We start from the raw sequence: 15,738 nt of genomic DNA, 5'->3' as shown, positions 1-15,738 counted from the left end.
AGCCACAGACCCATGAAGTAACATTATCCTCGTGTCCTACTGCTGCAGCAAGATCTGCACTTCAGCATGATCTGGCATCTGCATGTCCTGCCTCATTCCAGCAGCTGGGATGAGAGAAGGTGATCCTTCCTGTTTTTTTCTGTGCCATCAGGCTCTGCTTCTGCACTGAGCTGAAACAGGAGGAGGTTAGAAAATAATGTCAGTTATACAAACAGCTGGAGACTCCAGCACTGCCTTTTCTGCTGCATCCAGAAGGAAGCTTATTGTATCCCACTCATGTCAGGCTCAGGCAATGTCCAGCTATGGAATAGGTACAGATGGATAAAATATTGTGGTTGCCTGAATTTCTTTTTCCCTTGGTTTCTCGTGGGTCAGCATTCTTCTGCTCCCAGGGACACAAACAGAATCTGACTGTTAGACTCAACATGCCTGGGCTGGGTTTTCCCAATTCATAGGCTAAGCCTGACCTGGGAAAACCCTTTGTTGGGATAGCTTTTGTGGAGAAGTGAACCCAGGAAAACATGAGCATTCATTACCAGCCAGTTAATGGTCTGTGGTTCTCTGCTCCAACTGGTCTGTGGCTCTCTGGTTCCAGCCTCATTTCCCTCTAGGGAAAACAAGCACCTTTGTTTTGTATCTAATTATCCAGCTGATTGTGCCTCATTAGTGTTTTGGAGTCTGGCAGAGCACCTGAGGGCTGAGTGGCCCTGGCACTTGGCGCAGGTGTGAAGCAGCTTTCCATGTCCTGAGCACAGCAGTGTCTGAAAGCTGGGACAGATGTGGTGGCAAGGCTGGGGGAGTGCTGAGACCTCTGTTCCCACATTGCTAATTCAGATTCCTGTGATTGCCAACATGAAATGGGATTTTCAGGATGGGACCTGGTGGACAAGTGTCTCTGGAAGCAAGTAACTGGTGCCAAATGGGCCTTGTTTGGCAGTTTCAATGGAGAAGCTAAGGACTTGTTATTCCATCCTGGAATTAATCCTTTCACATAAGAGTTGGAGCATATTTGTAAGGCAGTATTGAAGAACTCCTTGCTTGAGGAGCATTTTGGATAAAAATAGAGGATTCTCAGTTATGGCTTGATAGATGTGGCACAGCTTCATGTAGGACTGTCCTGAAAAGGCAAAGTGAGGTGATTCAGCTCCACTGGGATCCCACACTGGGATTGGGAACAGGTATCCATACACCCCACAGTGCTGTGTGGTGCAAACACATCAATCCCCAGAGCCAGGGCAGGACTTGTGATCAATCTCATTAACTTTTATGACCCAGGGCTTCACGTGGAGTCTTTATGGATGTCGGAAGGAGGGAATTTCTTCATGTGGAACATCCCTTCACCCTCTGCTTCTAAGACTTCACTGACTTCATTTGAGAACTTCTAGTGCAAAACCAGCTTTCAAATTAACGCTCAGAACGTGGAAACGTTGATTACATTTTCCTGTTTGTACCACATCTTTCTCCTAATTTCAGGATGTGCAACCAACAGAGTCCATTTGGTTGTGTGTCCTTAGATGTTTGTGCTCCTCCTGTATGTGTTAAATAAATTCCTTCAGCTCCAGGCAGGAGCCGAGTGGTTTTCATCTGGGCCTGCTGAGCCGCAGAGGTGCTTTGGAGCACTGAGCTATGCACTAGTGCCATTTGACTTGCATGAAGAGGCTTTAGATTGTTCTAAGTCCACAGTTTCATGATGCTTCCAGGATGTGCAGCAGTTGGGAATGTGGTAATAAGGTTTTAGTGCCACATGTTTGGAACAATTGTTTGGCTCTGCAGCAGTTATGTTTTAAACTGAGCTGTCCTTGTCTTGAGTTCAAAACTGGTAGCTCAGTGAGTTCAACAGGATGTGATCCTGCAGTTAGTCTTCCCTTCTGCTTATTTAGAGTCCCATGAAAGTCAGCAGCAGGCACAGAGGTTCCCCCCTGTGGAATATTGTACAGATGGAATCCATGGAGCAATTTATTTGCTTTACAGGTATCATTCAGTGAGGAGGAAAACGTGAGCAAACCTTGTAGGATGGCTGCAGTCAGAGGACTGAGTTGCACTGTGACAGGGTTTGGAGCAGATGTCTGACAGCTGTTTTTAGCTGCTTCTGGAAGGGGGAAAGGATATGTTTTAATGATGATAAAAAATGACACTTCATAGTGCAGCATGTGTTCATTTTGTTGTGCTTCCCTCAGAGATGAAAGTATAAGGATGTGTGCTGGGTTTTTTCCTGTCCTTCACCCCCTGCTCTATACTACCTGACTAAGCAATATTTTATTTCCTAAATTTCTTTCCATGGTCTTAAAATTTTCAGCCAGGCTTCTTAAATGCCACTCCTTGGATACAGAGCTACAGTGCCTTGTTTCTTCCCTTACAAGAAAGAAAAATCATCATGTCCAGTCAGCTTGGCTAGAAAATTAGGTTAAAGCAGGAATCTGGTCTGCTGTAAATTCAGTGCTGCATCAGAGATAAGTAGAGTACATGGAGAAGATGCATTCCTAACAAAAGAGATGCTGATAGCCTCACCCCTGTGCAATCAGTACATCAGTGAGGTCCTGGCACCCCACGGAGGATCCTTCAGGAGCCTGAAATAGCCTCAGCAGCACAGCATCAATCTCTCAGCTTCAGCATGTAGGATTTGAATGCCTGATCAGGTACAAGCTGCAGTGTTTATTACCTCCGAGAAGAGCTCAATGTATAATAATAAATTTCAGTTCATAATCCCCAGGAGAAATGCTAAGGCATCTCTGAAATCAGCTGGCACTCCAAAAAACAAGTGTTAATTCTAAATGACTTATATTAAACATCTGATGTTTCAGCTCTTGGTTCTGCAAAACTCCCAGGGAATACAAAAATAATTTCCTATGTAGAAGGTGTGAGGGTTTAACCTTTAAGGAGTTTAATGTTACAGCCAAATAGGAAGAGACAACATTTCAGGCAGAGGAAGCTCTCTGAGCTGGAATGTTTTATCCTGTGCTCTCATTTAGAGTATGGAATAGCCTCTTTCTAAGTACTTGAGATTTGGCACCTGTGGTTTTTTGGAAAGCAGTGATTCTTGCTGGATAGTTGGATGTCTCAGCTAGGACACACCCTTTTCCCTGAACAGACATACCATGTGGGAGCTTCTTTCTCCTTTTTTTTTATAGTTGGCAAAGGATGTCAGATGCTTTCCTCTAGGAAATGTGTGACCTTTTATACCGTTTCTCTTGTTGATGGGTAATATGCTATCTTTCCCTTGCCAAAGATAAAGCCACCAACCCATCTAACAGACAAGAAGACTGGGAATACATCATCGGATTCTGTGACCAGATCAACAAAGAACTTGAAGGGTGGGTGTCCCAGACTGCTCTAGACTTAGCAAATTAACATTCACAGTTTAAAATGTGTCATTTCAGCATCAAACACTCCTGTTTGATGGTGTCACAAGGAAGATCTGCCTACAACAGAAACAGGATGCTGTGAAGTGTTTCTCTTCTGAGAAAGGCCGTGTGGCTTGTAGAGACTGAGCTCTGGGAAACTGGGAATTCTGAATCTGCCTCTGATTTCAGCTTCAGCAGCTCCAGGATTCTCATCTGGCCAAAATTACTCTTGTTTTCCAGGCTGTAAATGAGGTTATCACTGGTAGTGCTGATGTGGCTTTGCATCTTTAAAACCCTTACAGGGCTTAACTGAGGAAACCTCCTGGCTCACAGCGTTCCTGGGAGCTAAGAAGTGTTTTCTTCTGCAAAAAAGGGAAACAAATGCAAGAGAAATGATTTCCTGGGCTGAGGAGCTGTCTTGGGAGTTGTTTGGCCCCTCCCAGGGAGGAATCTGGAATTGCTGGCTCAGACTACCACCCTGTTTCCTTTCATACATGCAAACACCAAGGCTTACAGAGATGCCCTGAGCATTTCTTGTTGCCTTTGTACACTGATGGAAAGAGAAAAAGTACTAAATGGCATTTCCTTCTAATTATGTGGAAGACATCTCGTTTAAACAGCAGAATTTGTGAAAGTCTGATAATCCTCCTTCGTGTTCTCCTGCTTTGTGTGTAATGAGCTCTGCTCTGTTGCAGGCCACAGATAGCTGTGAGACTCCTGGCTCATAAAATCCAGTCACCACAGGAATGGGAGGCAGTCCAAGCCTTGACAGTAGGTAGTCCTTACCCCTCCTCTTAAATCCAGTTGTGTTTCACATTACATCATCTGTGTGGAGCCCAAGGGAGGCACAGGGAGTGTCTGTGGGGTCAGCTGGGGGCTGAGTGCTCTGATTCCCCTCCCTGGGAGGGGGTAGACAGTGGGAAGGAGCACAGTTCTGTCCCTGAAGCATCCAACCTGCTCATCAGCAGCAGAGCAGACAGAAATAGCTCCAGTTTTAACTGCTTTCCCCTGTCATCTTCAGGCAAGATTTGTGTTGGTTGTTAGGAGACCTCATGGTGAGGTAACACGGACCCAGATTGGTTGAGGGTGGGAGGCCAAGTGGTGTGTGCCACTCCTAAGGATGGTTTTTGCAGGAATGAGTGTCTCATTGACAGGGACCCTTCACCTCCCCTCTGAGCAGAACACACACTGTTGTTACAGGGTTTTGGTGTTCATTTCAGCACCTGTTCTTGTTCCTTGAATGCAGGTGCTGGAAGCTTGTATGAAGAATTGTGGGAGAAGATTTCATAATGAAGTCGGGAAGTTTCGCTTTCTAAACGAGTTAATAAAAGTTGTGTCTCCAAAGGTTAGTCCCTGAGCCTATGGCTGTGGTTACTTTTTGTTTGGCCTCTATAAGCTACAGGCAGCATCCAAAATGTTGGCAGTGTTCTCAGGCTCATTGCATTTATTAGCCTGTATTCAAGAGCATTTGTTAGCTAAGCTTTTGTAGTTTGGGCTTTTTTTTATGCTCTGCTTGCTATTTTTCCTTGTTAAGTTGTACTTATTTACCATCAATATATAGTCTGTGAGCTGTTCTAATCCCTCAGGTAACTCAAGGGGTTCTAAAACTTGGGTTGTGTTTTAAAAGACAAAGCTCCAGTGCTAGTGGAAGAGAGGTGTGATGCAGAGGTTAAAACCAGAAACTTGGCAACACACCATAGAGTTCTAGTCCTCACTCTGTTGCTGACTTGCTTTGTGGAGTGCCTGGCTAAGTCACTCAGCACTGATGATCAGTTTAACATGGTGAAAATCATCCCCATGGCATGATTGATGCAGCAGAGTGTTCCCAGATTCTCTCCCATAAGGCAGGGGAGGGGGTGGTTATCTTGTTGCTGTAGTTTTTAAATAGCAAAATCCTGCAGCCAGCAGAGTAGCTGCTTCTCTTTTGCTGAAGGTAATCACAAAGCTTCTCTTCAATGTTATCTCACATCTATTAGAGGAGTATTTTCTCCTCCACCTAATAAGGTGTATCTTAGATCTTCTTGGAACTTGGATCATACACCTAATGGATATGGCTGAGCTTCCATTCTCTGCCTTGGAGCTTTATTCTCCAACAGAAATTAAGAACGTGGAGAATTGACATCTTTTTTTTTCTACTCTTAGTACCTGGGAGACCGAGTCTCAGAGAAGGTGAAGAGCAAAGTCATTGAGCTGCTGTATAGCTGGACAGTGGCACTGCCAGAGGAATCCAAGATCAAGGATGCCTACTACATGCTGAAGAGACAAGGTAGGAAGTGAACTGCTCGTTCATGCATTCTCTGCAGCCTGTGCTTTAAGCAGGAGTGTCACAAAATATACAGCTTCTAATTAAATGGGGTCAAGGCAAGCTCTGAGGGGAGAGAGAGCAAGGGAGGAATCCTCTGAAAAGCTTTTCATTATGTTTAAGTGCCTTGGGCTTGGTTGGATTGGCTTCTTTAACTACATTAGTTAAATACTTTGCAAATACTTTTGGTTTGGTTTGAAGGGCCTTTTTAAGGGTGTTTTTGTGGATCTAGTTATTAAGTGATTTGAGCAAGTCTAATTTAAAGTGAAATAAGAGCCTCCATGTAGCCTTTTGTGTTCTTTTCACTCGAAGGCTTTGCAACTGTACCTTTAGTTCAGCTGATGCACATTTCTTGTGTAGGCACAGTGAAAAAAAGCTCAGAAACTTCAACACAAGAAAAATTGGTTCGATGAAAGCTCTGGAGGCAGAGCAGAAATCGAAGGTTTTGACAGTGGAACAAGCAGGAAGCTTAGTGCTGTCCCCACTCGGTGTTAGGATCTGCTCAGCACCCCATTTTGTACTGCTGAGTGCTTCCTGCTCAGCTCACTCACACACACTGATGTCTTGTCCCTGAGTCTGCACAAGGACAGGCTGTGGGAACCTCACTCAGGGCTGCAGCAGCTCACGTGAGAGGGGGAGACCAATAGCACAGAGCTGTTAGCAGAGCAGTGTGGATGTGGCAGCCTATTGCTGGGGCTTTGGCCTTTGTCAAAAAACACCTTCCTTTGCTTTTCCAGCTAGGAAATGCTATGTGGGTTTGCCCCTGTGCTCGCTGGGACAGCCTGGCAGTGTCAGTGCACAGGGTGTGTGTTCTGCCTGGGAACACCTGTGTGCATTGCCTGTGCCAACCCATGGGGGTTCCCTTTCTGCTTTCAGGGATCGTCATGTTTGATCCTGTGATTCCTGCAGACAGAACTCTGATTCCTTCTCCACCACCTCGTCCCAAAAACCCTGTGTTTGATGATGAGGAGAAATCCAAGGTACAGTGAAGACTTGTATCCTAATCACTCTTGAAAAGTGATTAGTCAATGCACATTTAGGATAGGGAAGCAAAGTATACTAATGTGGCTTTTATTTTTGGGAGGGTGGTGTGCCCTTTTGCAGAGCTCAATGCTTTGTCCGCCAACTTAACCCAAAGTTCCAGTTGAGGCCATGTCTGTGTTACCACTATGGTTATTCCTGGTTCAAGTGCCATCCTGCTGGAGTATTGGAGGGCAGAGAATGTGTCACACTCAGGGCAAAAATGATGTCTGGGAGGAATAACCACCCAGTGCCAGAAGTCTCTGAGATATCCCAGTCTGTGTCCTGTGTAGCAGCAGAAATGCAGCAACTCGTGTGAGACAGTTGAGGCCATGTCTGTGTTACCACTATGGTTATTCCTGGTTCAAGTGCCATCCTGCTGGAGTATTGGAGGGCAGAGAATGTGTCACACTCAGGGCAAAAATGATGTCTGGGAGGAATAACCACCCAGTGCCAGAAGTCTCTGAGATATCCCAGTCTGTGTCCTGTGTAGCAGCAGAAATGCAGCAACTCGTGTGAGACAATATAGATGACTCTTTTTTTAGTCCCTGTAGCTACGCAAGCTGTGTAAGCTTTGTAATAGTGGCCTGGATCCTGAATTGTTCACTCAGATCCCTTTCCCTTTGCCAAAGGTATCTCTTTGTTACCTGAATATCCTCCTCTTGTCTTACAGCTTCTAGCCAAACTGCTGAAAAGCAAAAACCCAGACGATTTACAAGAGGCTAACAAGCTTATAAAATCCATGGTAAAAGAGGTAAGAACTTCCTGTAGGATTGGTCCAGGTCAGCAATCTGCTTTCCAGGTGTTAAGCTATATGGCTTCAGAATGGTGGAGAGCTTAGATTTGGACTCCAGCTCACACCTGGCAGATGTTTGTGTCACAGAAACATCTACACGTGGTGTCACTGGTGGAGGACAGGGCACGAAGGGGCAGGGATTGGATGTCCCTCATCACTCAAGGTGGCATTTCACATCAGGGTTTGGTGGGAGGATCATGGTACAACCCATGGATACTGAGGACTGAGTCACTGGACTGGGTCTTCTCACAAACAGACTTCATGGAAACACCTTCCTGTTTGTAGAGCTGTGATGCATCCACCCATGGCAGTCACTCCAAACTCTGGAGTCCAGGAAATGACTCACTGTGATTCTGGCAAAAAAAAAGGACAGCTTCTAGGCTGGAGAGGATGGATAGGTTACTGGAGTGTTTCCATTCAACTTCTCTTGTCCCCAGGGCAGACTCTCCTCCACCTGTAGTTGGGATCTCAAATCAGAGGTGGGTGGACATTTTCCACCAGAGAGTGCTGCTTGCTCCTGGTGAATGTTTTGCTTCAAACACATCTTTTTTCTTTAATGGCATCAAATGAACACAAAAAACCCCAACTTCTGAAAAGGTCAGAAAGGAACTTTTCCATTTTTAGCGCTATAATTTCACATTCAAGTCTATTTAATGAGACTTTTTGGAAGTAAGGAGTTTCCTGTCATTTCTGAAGAGTGAAAAGCGGTAAAACAAGCAAAACTTCACATGAATGGAGAGTTTTCTGTTTGTTCTTTTTCTGGCTTAATCTAAAACGGACATTGCTAGACTGTGATTTGTAGATAACACCTGTGGTGGTGATAACTGTGGAGCTTCACAGAGAAACTCACCTCTTCTGCCTGTGCTTTGTCCCTGCAGGATGAGGCTCGGATCCAGAAGGTGACAAAGCGCATGCACACACTGGAGGAAGTGAATAACAATGTGAAGCTGCTGAATGAGATGTTGGTTCATTACAGCAAAGAGGACTCATCAGAGGCTGACAGGGAGCTCATGAAGGTGAGACTGAGCTGCTCCTTCTTCCCACAAACCCTGAAGTCTGTCCTTTCTTCTTAGAGACTTGAGTTTTGCAGAGAGTTGCAAACAGTGCAGTAAAACAGAGAGCAGTGGTGAGAAACGAGCAGTTGCTGGAAACAGCAGGCAAGGAAATATCTGTGTTTGTAATGCCTTTCACCAAAGGGCTCAGTGGGGACTAGCTCAGTTTGGCACATGCTTGAAGTGAGGTACAGCTGTTCTCCAAAGATGCAGCGTGGCAGAACCTAGAAGCTGCAGTTTGTAAGGTTTGCAGTTTCTTGATCCTTAGGACACATGGATTGCAGGTCATAACTGTCCCTTGCAGCTCTGTGGATGGGTGAACTAAAGGAGGAATGGGGCAGAAAATGGTTCCTCCCCTTCAGGGGAAGAGTTTTACCTTGTGTTGTAAGGTTGGATAAAAATCACGAAGGTAGGAAGCAAAACAGCCACCAGGGATGGGTGGGTAGGCCCAGGGCCTTGAAGAGTTGTACATTATCTAATTAAAAAAGTTAAATCAACTCACTTTTAACAACAAGCTCCTGGGACGATGGGAAGAAGGTTAAGAAACTGGTTGGTTTGTGTGAAACACCTCCTCCTTTCTGCTGTGTGGTTACAGCCTCTGAGTAGTGGTTGCAGCAGAACTGAAGCCTAGTTGTTGAAGCACAGTTCTGCTCTCCCTCAGGTTTTAGGGACTCCTGTAATACAGTGAAGGAACATCTCTTTGGGGCTGGAGCTGCCATAACTGCTGGTGTGAGGGAAGACTGAGAGGTGTTGTGTTGGAAATGCAGGTTGTGCTTAGACCCTCAGGCTCACGTGGTGCTGTGACCAGGGCAGGGAGAGGGATCCTGACCGTTCAGCCCCTCCAGCACGGTCAGCACAGTGAGACTTATCTCTGTTCTGGGCCTTCCAGTGCATGCCTGGGAGTCCTTCTGTGCTGCTGCTGCTGCTGCTGCTGGCAGTGGCTTCTGGCTGATGAAACCCTTTGTCCTAATCCTTTCCTAGGAGCTGTATGAAAGATGTGAAACCAAAAGACGGACGCTGTTCAAGCTGGCCAGTGAGACAGAGGATAATGACAGCAGTTTGGGTAAACTAAGCTACACTTGTCCTTTTTTAATTGCTTTTGTGACCTGTGCCTGGGCAAGGGTTCAGCAAGGGAGTGGCTGCTGTAAAGGCACCTCTTCACTGTGGATGCACTTTGCTTTGAGCAAGCAGATAAAGGACAGTCCTTGGCTTCTTTTCTTGTCATTTCAGTTCAGGCAAGGACTGGACAGTAGAGTTGGTGGTTTGGGAGCCTGAGGGCAGCAACCATAGAATCACAGACTGGTTTGTGTTGGAAGGGACCATAAAGACCATCTAGTTCCAACCCCCTGCCACGGGCAGGGACACCTTCCACTAGACCAGGTTGCTTCAGGCTCCCCCATAATGGGGAACAGCTGCTGCTTTGGGATGGGAAGGGAGTTGCTGTGGGGAACTCATTTTTGCCTTGGACTCATTTTTTCCTTGTTACTGCAATGTGCATGGAGCTAGAAAGGCCAGGGAATTGCTTAGAGAAGTGTGGCACAGACACAGAGTGATGAAGCTCAGAGCTAAACAGTTACAAGTTTTCTTGCTGATATTTAGCAAGAAAACTGAGCACTCCCAGCATTAAAGGGAGCAAAGTGACTAAAGCCTTGGAGGTCATTTTTGTCTCTCTTGCATGCAGGGGATATTCTGCAGGCCAGTGACAATTTGTCCCGTGTGATAAATTCCTATAAAAAAATAATAGAGGGACAGGTGATCAATGGTGAAGTGGATCTCCCTGTGATGTCTGTAGTGGAAGGTGAGTTCCTGGAAAACCAACTGTTTAATTTTTCAGTCCTGCAATTCTGAGTCTTTCGGACAGTGTTTCCAGTTAATTGTGGTAAAGTGGCTGTTGATGGTTCTTGTGGATCAGAGTGGGACAAGACAGCTCCTAAGCAGTGGATAACACTTCTGGGCACGAGCAGCAGTGCTGCAGCTTTGCATTTTCCATAGCTCAGTCCATGTTATTGAAACCTTTGGTGACATCAGTAGCAAATCTGCATCTGACCGGTCTGTGTGGCTGGAGGTTCTCATACATTTTCCTCCCCACATTTGTCCTGTTACTTAATGGTGACCTGTAAGAAGACAGTTGTATCAGAAGGACAAGAGCTGGAGAGTGGGAGCTGGGCCAGGGGTTCTGTTCCTGGCTTTGCCAGCAATTCCATTTGTGAATTTAGGCCAGTTGCCCACTTTACACTTCAGCTTCACCATTGAAAGCTCTGGATGTGTGTGACATTTAGAAGCTGCTTACACATTCCTGCATGGAGAGCAGTAGAGGAATGTGTGATGCTGCCTGACAGCATCTTATTGAGACAAGATTGTCCTAAATATGCAGATCAAGACACTGAATTTTCCTCAACTTTCCATCTTTCTGGTAGCTTTTGTTTATTGCAATACTGTAGGATCTCACAAAGCCTCATCTGAGCTCAAAAGATTTTGAAAAGCTGATGAATTGTGCTACAAGAGTGACTGGGGAAGGAGCAGTAGTTGGAGCAGATTTTCATACAGAAAATTCCAAAGTATCTGGGTTGATTTACACAGCCTGTGGACACCAAATATCCTTTCTCTGTTACAATGATCCATAAGCCATGATTAAACGAGGATGTGTGTTATCTCAACCTTCTCTCTACTAATTTCTTCTCTACATGGGGTTTGCTCTGAGCCTTTTGCCTTCTTTCCTAGTAGTGCTCTTCTCCTGTCCGCTGCAGGGAGTAACTCCACAAATAACCTCAACACCCTCATTGACCTTGCTGGCCTGGACATCACCAGCACCCCTGCACCTCCAATGCCACCCACCACCCTGACTGCAGCCCCCAGTGCAGCCCCAGCCGAAATCCCCATTCTCCCACCTCCTCCCCAGACGCTGGCGCCGCTGCGGAGCAGTTCCTCCAGCCAAGTGGAAACAGCACCAGCTCAGCAGGGCAGCACGGCCAACTCCCTCTCCTTGCTGGATGAGGAGCTTCTGTGCTTGGGTAAGACACTGAGAGGCCTGGAAAAGGGTTGCTCAATTCATCCATCCTAAGGCTGCTTCTTCCTTCAGCATGAGTGTGCAGGATGGCTGAGCTCTGGTGTGCCTGGAAGGAGTGTGAGGTACCTTTGGAGTCCAGGGGACATTCCCTTCCATCCTGATTATTAAACCTGGTCAGTGAGTCAGTATTATAAACTTCCCAGAGTTGGCTGCAAGTGAAGTACCTGTTGAGTGCAAGTGCAGTCTGATCTCTGGAGGTGCTGAGACATGCTGGATGTGCAGGCTGCAGTGTGGGACAGATTCACCCCTGACTCTGGTGGAAGGTGCCTTAGAGAGGTTGCACATAGGAGCCTGCAGGATGTTTGCCTGTGGAATCCAGATTTGAGCAGCAGAAGACAGTGTAAATCAGGAAGGGTTAGAAGAGCTGTGGGCAGGGAGTGATTGTCAGTCTCTTTTCCTCACCACAGACTTGCAGCCCATCTCAGTGTTTCATCATGTTCTGCAGAGCTAAATCAAGTAGTTTGATGGTACTGAAACAAGAGTCAAGGGATGACACTAAACTTACTTTTTCCTCCACTCACCTGTTTGTTACTTTGCCTTCCAGGCCTGAATGACCCAGCCCCTGCAGCAGGGAAGGAGACCTCGGAAAACAACCAGTGGAGCATGTTTGAGGTACAAAGGAGGGTCTCTGGGGAAGGGGGGAGAGGCTGTCATTGTGGGAGGACTCAGGACACGCTGTCACCTTGGAGAAGCATGTGATCACTCATACAGACAGAGGGGCAGTCTGGCTTAGCCCTAAAATCTGGGATAGCCGTGTCTAAACAGAGTAGCTATCCCTGATCCTGGCTTTCTCAGTTTCCCATCTGTCCCCATGGTGTTAGCCCTTCCTTTGCTTAAATTACAGATGAGGTGTAGCCCTGACGTAGGCCACAGACTTTGCTGCTTGCCACCCAGCTCCTGTTTTTGGGGTAAACCTCTCTCCCTGTGTAACAGAACAAGTGCCATCTCTGCCTCAGGGGGAGCAGTGAGTTAGAGCATCTACTTGTCCTCTCTTGCAGAATGACCACTTGGACCTGGATTTCTTTAATCCGAAGATGATGACTGTTGCTTGCAACTCTGCAGGGAATCCTCTTCTCCATCACACATCACAGACCACGAGTGGGACGTCAGCGACGCTGCCTTGTGCTTTCACAGCCTCCCAGACTGCTCCCAGCATCCCAGCACCAAACCCAGCACCATTTGTGTTCTCTGCTGGACCTGCTGCCCCTGCAGGGCCCCCTAAGACTATTCCAGCAGCTCCTGGGTACTTCAGCTCGTCTGTGGGCAGCAATATGTCACATAAGATGGATGCATTAGGACAACTCCTTGAAGAAGCCAAAGGGTAATCAAAAGTCCTGGACTTTGCTTTGGCTCTGCAGTTGGAAAGCCAAGCTTGCTGCAGTGCCAGGTTCTGAGGGTGACTTTCAGCTCTCTGGAAGAAATGTGGGATTGGGATTTTTCTTCTCAGAGGTTTCAGTTTACAGACTAATACAACAGCCAGGGGGGAAAGGCTGGCAGAACACACAGCTGTGCTCTTGCCTGATCCAGAGGTGTGGTGTGAAGTTGAACAGGCTGTTAAGGTACAGAGGCCTTTGCCCACCTCAGCCTTGCCTACCCTCACCAAGGTGGGGCTCTCCTTTTTTCCTGACTTACAGGAGTGACCCCAACCCTACCACCACCACTGTCCTTGTAGCTCTCCTTACATGACACCATACAGAATCACAGGCTCCAGGCTGGCTCTGGGCTGCTCCTTTGTCCTCATGGGTGTTGGTGAATTACCTGCTTCACTTCCTGCTCCATTCTCCATGTGTTTTGTCTCTCTTGCAGGACTGCCACCCAAGGCATGGCGACGCCCTCGGTGTTCCCTGGAGTTACTTTGCCAACCACTGTCACCCCTGCCCCATTAGCAGCACCTGCAGGGCTGCCAGCCACTGCCCCTGGAGCCCCTCCAGCTCCTTTCCCAAGCACCTGTACTGCTGGCTCAGGAAGTCCTCTCTTCCAGCCAGCATCATTCCAGCAGCAAGGCAGTCCTATGAAAGCACCTGAAATCTCTTTGGCCAATGTCCACGTTCCCTTGGAATCTATTAAACCCAGTAAGTATCTCAGGTTTTTCACCTTGCTCTGAACATTTCTTAGAGGCAAAGCTTCTGGGCAAAGCTGAGAGGAAGGGATGAGCAGCCCTAGATCATCTGCTGCAGCATAAACTGAGTCCTCTCCCTCCTCTCCCTGTGGCAGGCAGTGCCCTCCCAGTGACAGCCTATGACAAGAATGGCTTCAGGATCCTCCTGCACTTTGCCAGGGAATGCCCACCAGGACGGTCGGATGTGCTGGTCGTGGTGGTCTCCATGCTGAACACAGCACCTCTCCCTGTGAAGAACATCGTGCTGCAGGCTGCTGTGCCCAAGGTAGGGACCACAGCAACATGGAACTGCAGCCTGGAGACTTGGGACAGCCTGGTCCTACCTTTCCATAGGCTGTGCTCTGCCTGGCTCCAAAACACTGAACACAATAAGTCAAGAACTGCTGGTGGTTAGTGTTCTGTTTTTCTGAGTTTTCTGTTCATGACAGTGGCTCTGATGACAGTGGCACAGTGACAGGACTGTTATGTGGGCAGAGCCTCCCTGGAGGTCTTTAGAATCAGCAGTTCTAACAGACATCCTAAATCTGACAATGCATTCCATTCTAGTCTTACTGCACCTAGATCATTTTGGATGGGCAGCTCTGTGTTTTGAACTCTGGCCCAGCCTGCTGTTTCATGAAGGTGTTCACATCAAAACCTCTGACGGGAGCACTCAGACAGGAAGGTGCTGGTAGTGTTCACCCAACCAGTGCTGTTGCTCTGGGCTGACTGGTCTGCCTGTTCCTATCCTGTTGCACAAGCTGGGCTGGCCCTTGTTCCCTCATTTTCTCTCCTGGACTGATTCTTCTCTGTTTGGCTGTGTGCTGTTGTCCCCTCAGCCTGTGCATACATCTTTCTTTGTTCCCAAGACAGGAGATAATCCCTGTGGTTCTGCTTTGCTTTTTCTCTTGCAGTCCATGAAAGTGAAGCTACAGCCACCCTCTGGCACCGAGCTGTCTCCATTCAATCCCATCCAGCCACCTGCTGCCATCACCCAGGTCATGCTTCTGGCAAATCCTGCGAAGGTGAGAAGGGCAGTGGGATTTGTCCTGCCCTCGTCAGACACGTTTGATGTCAGCTGAACTGTACAGGGGGTTGGGCCAACCATTGGAGCAGCTTTGTGAGGTACATGGAGGTGCCCTCATTGAAGGACTGCTTCCATCTCCTGCTTACTGTTTCACTAGGACTTGCAGAGCAGGAACTGTTTTATCTTCCTCCACATGATGAGGAATTGAATTTTGAAAATGCTGAACTATTCCAGCAGCATTCTTCAAGCTCTCTGGAGAGCAGCTGAGCAATGGGTGGTGGATATTGCAAACTATGATCACAGGTCATTTATGCTTTTCTCTTCCTGATCCACACTAAGCAGTAAAGGCTTTGTGATATAAAGACGGTTTGTAAATAGCTGAATTTCTCCATGAATCCAACCTGGGCCCTCCTCCCCCTGCTCTGTACAACAGAAGTCTTGTGCTCTCTGTAGAGCTGTAACAGTGAAGTGTTTTGTTCAGGGCTGTTCTCATGTTGCTTTTGGGTTTTGTCTTTCCTGCAGGAGAAGGTGAGGCTGAGGTACAGACTGACCTTCACCCTGGGAGACCAGCCCAGCACAGAAGTGGGCGAAGTGGATCAGTTTCCCCCGGTAGAACAGTGGGGGAATCTATGACCTTAGGACACTCCCAGAGACTCTGTGACAGGACCAGGGCAGGATCCCACAGGACTGGAACGGATGTGCCGTGGGGAGGGACACACATGCTATCCACTGGTGATGTTCAGCTTTGTTTACATGTCCTGACCACTCTGCTTGTAGCTTTAGTCCAGAATGTTGTGCCCCACATCGAAGGGGCCCTGGAACATTTCTGCCAAGCATGAACTCAGCGGCAGCCAGTGACAGGCAGTGCTGGCTGCTCTTATCTTGACCTCTGGGTGAATCTGGTTCTATCTTCCACTCTATTAAACTTGAAGTTACTGTATTTTGAGGGGAGACCTGTCAGCAGAAGGGGATTTAGTTGGCTTGTTCCCGTCCTGCTGACCAGACAGGCTGGGGGGGTGATGATGCCGCCGTGAG

At 47.4% G+C, this 15,738-nt stretch overlaps 1 protein-coding gene across 1 annotated transcript; it reads left to right on the top strand.

The window, feature by feature from the left end:
* The first annotated feature begins 1,701 nt into the window (after positions 1-1,701).
* On the top strand, positions 1,702-15,738 carry GGA3 (golgi-associated, gamma adaptin ear containing, ARF binding protein 3). The gene is made up of 17 exons (XM_009075114.1): positions 1,702-1,720; positions 3,227-3,311; positions 4,037-4,112; positions 4,588-4,686; positions 5,484-5,607; positions 6,520-6,623; positions 7,337-7,417; positions 8,338-8,475; positions 9,493-9,574; positions 10,193-10,309; positions 11,259-11,522; positions 12,123-12,190; positions 12,577-12,899; positions 13,385-13,650; positions 13,793-13,962; positions 14,591-14,701; positions 15,226-15,738. The coding sequence occupies exons 1-17, from the start codon at positions 1,702-1,704 to the stop codon at positions 15,334-15,336; spliced, it is 2,238 nt and encodes a 745-aa protein (XP_009073362.1). The 3' UTR covers positions 15,337-15,738.

Source organism: Acanthisitta chloris, unplaced genomic scaffold, assembly GCF_000695815.1.
Source record: "Acanthisitta chloris isolate BGI_N310 unplaced genomic scaffold, ASM69581v1 scaffold41035, whole genome shotgun sequence".
NCBI lineage: Eukaryota > Metazoa > Chordata > Aves > Passeriformes > Acanthisittidae > Acanthisitta > Acanthisitta chloris.
The sequence above is the reverse complement of the archived record's forward strand: the minus strand, read 5'-3'. Positions and strand labels throughout refer to the sequence as shown.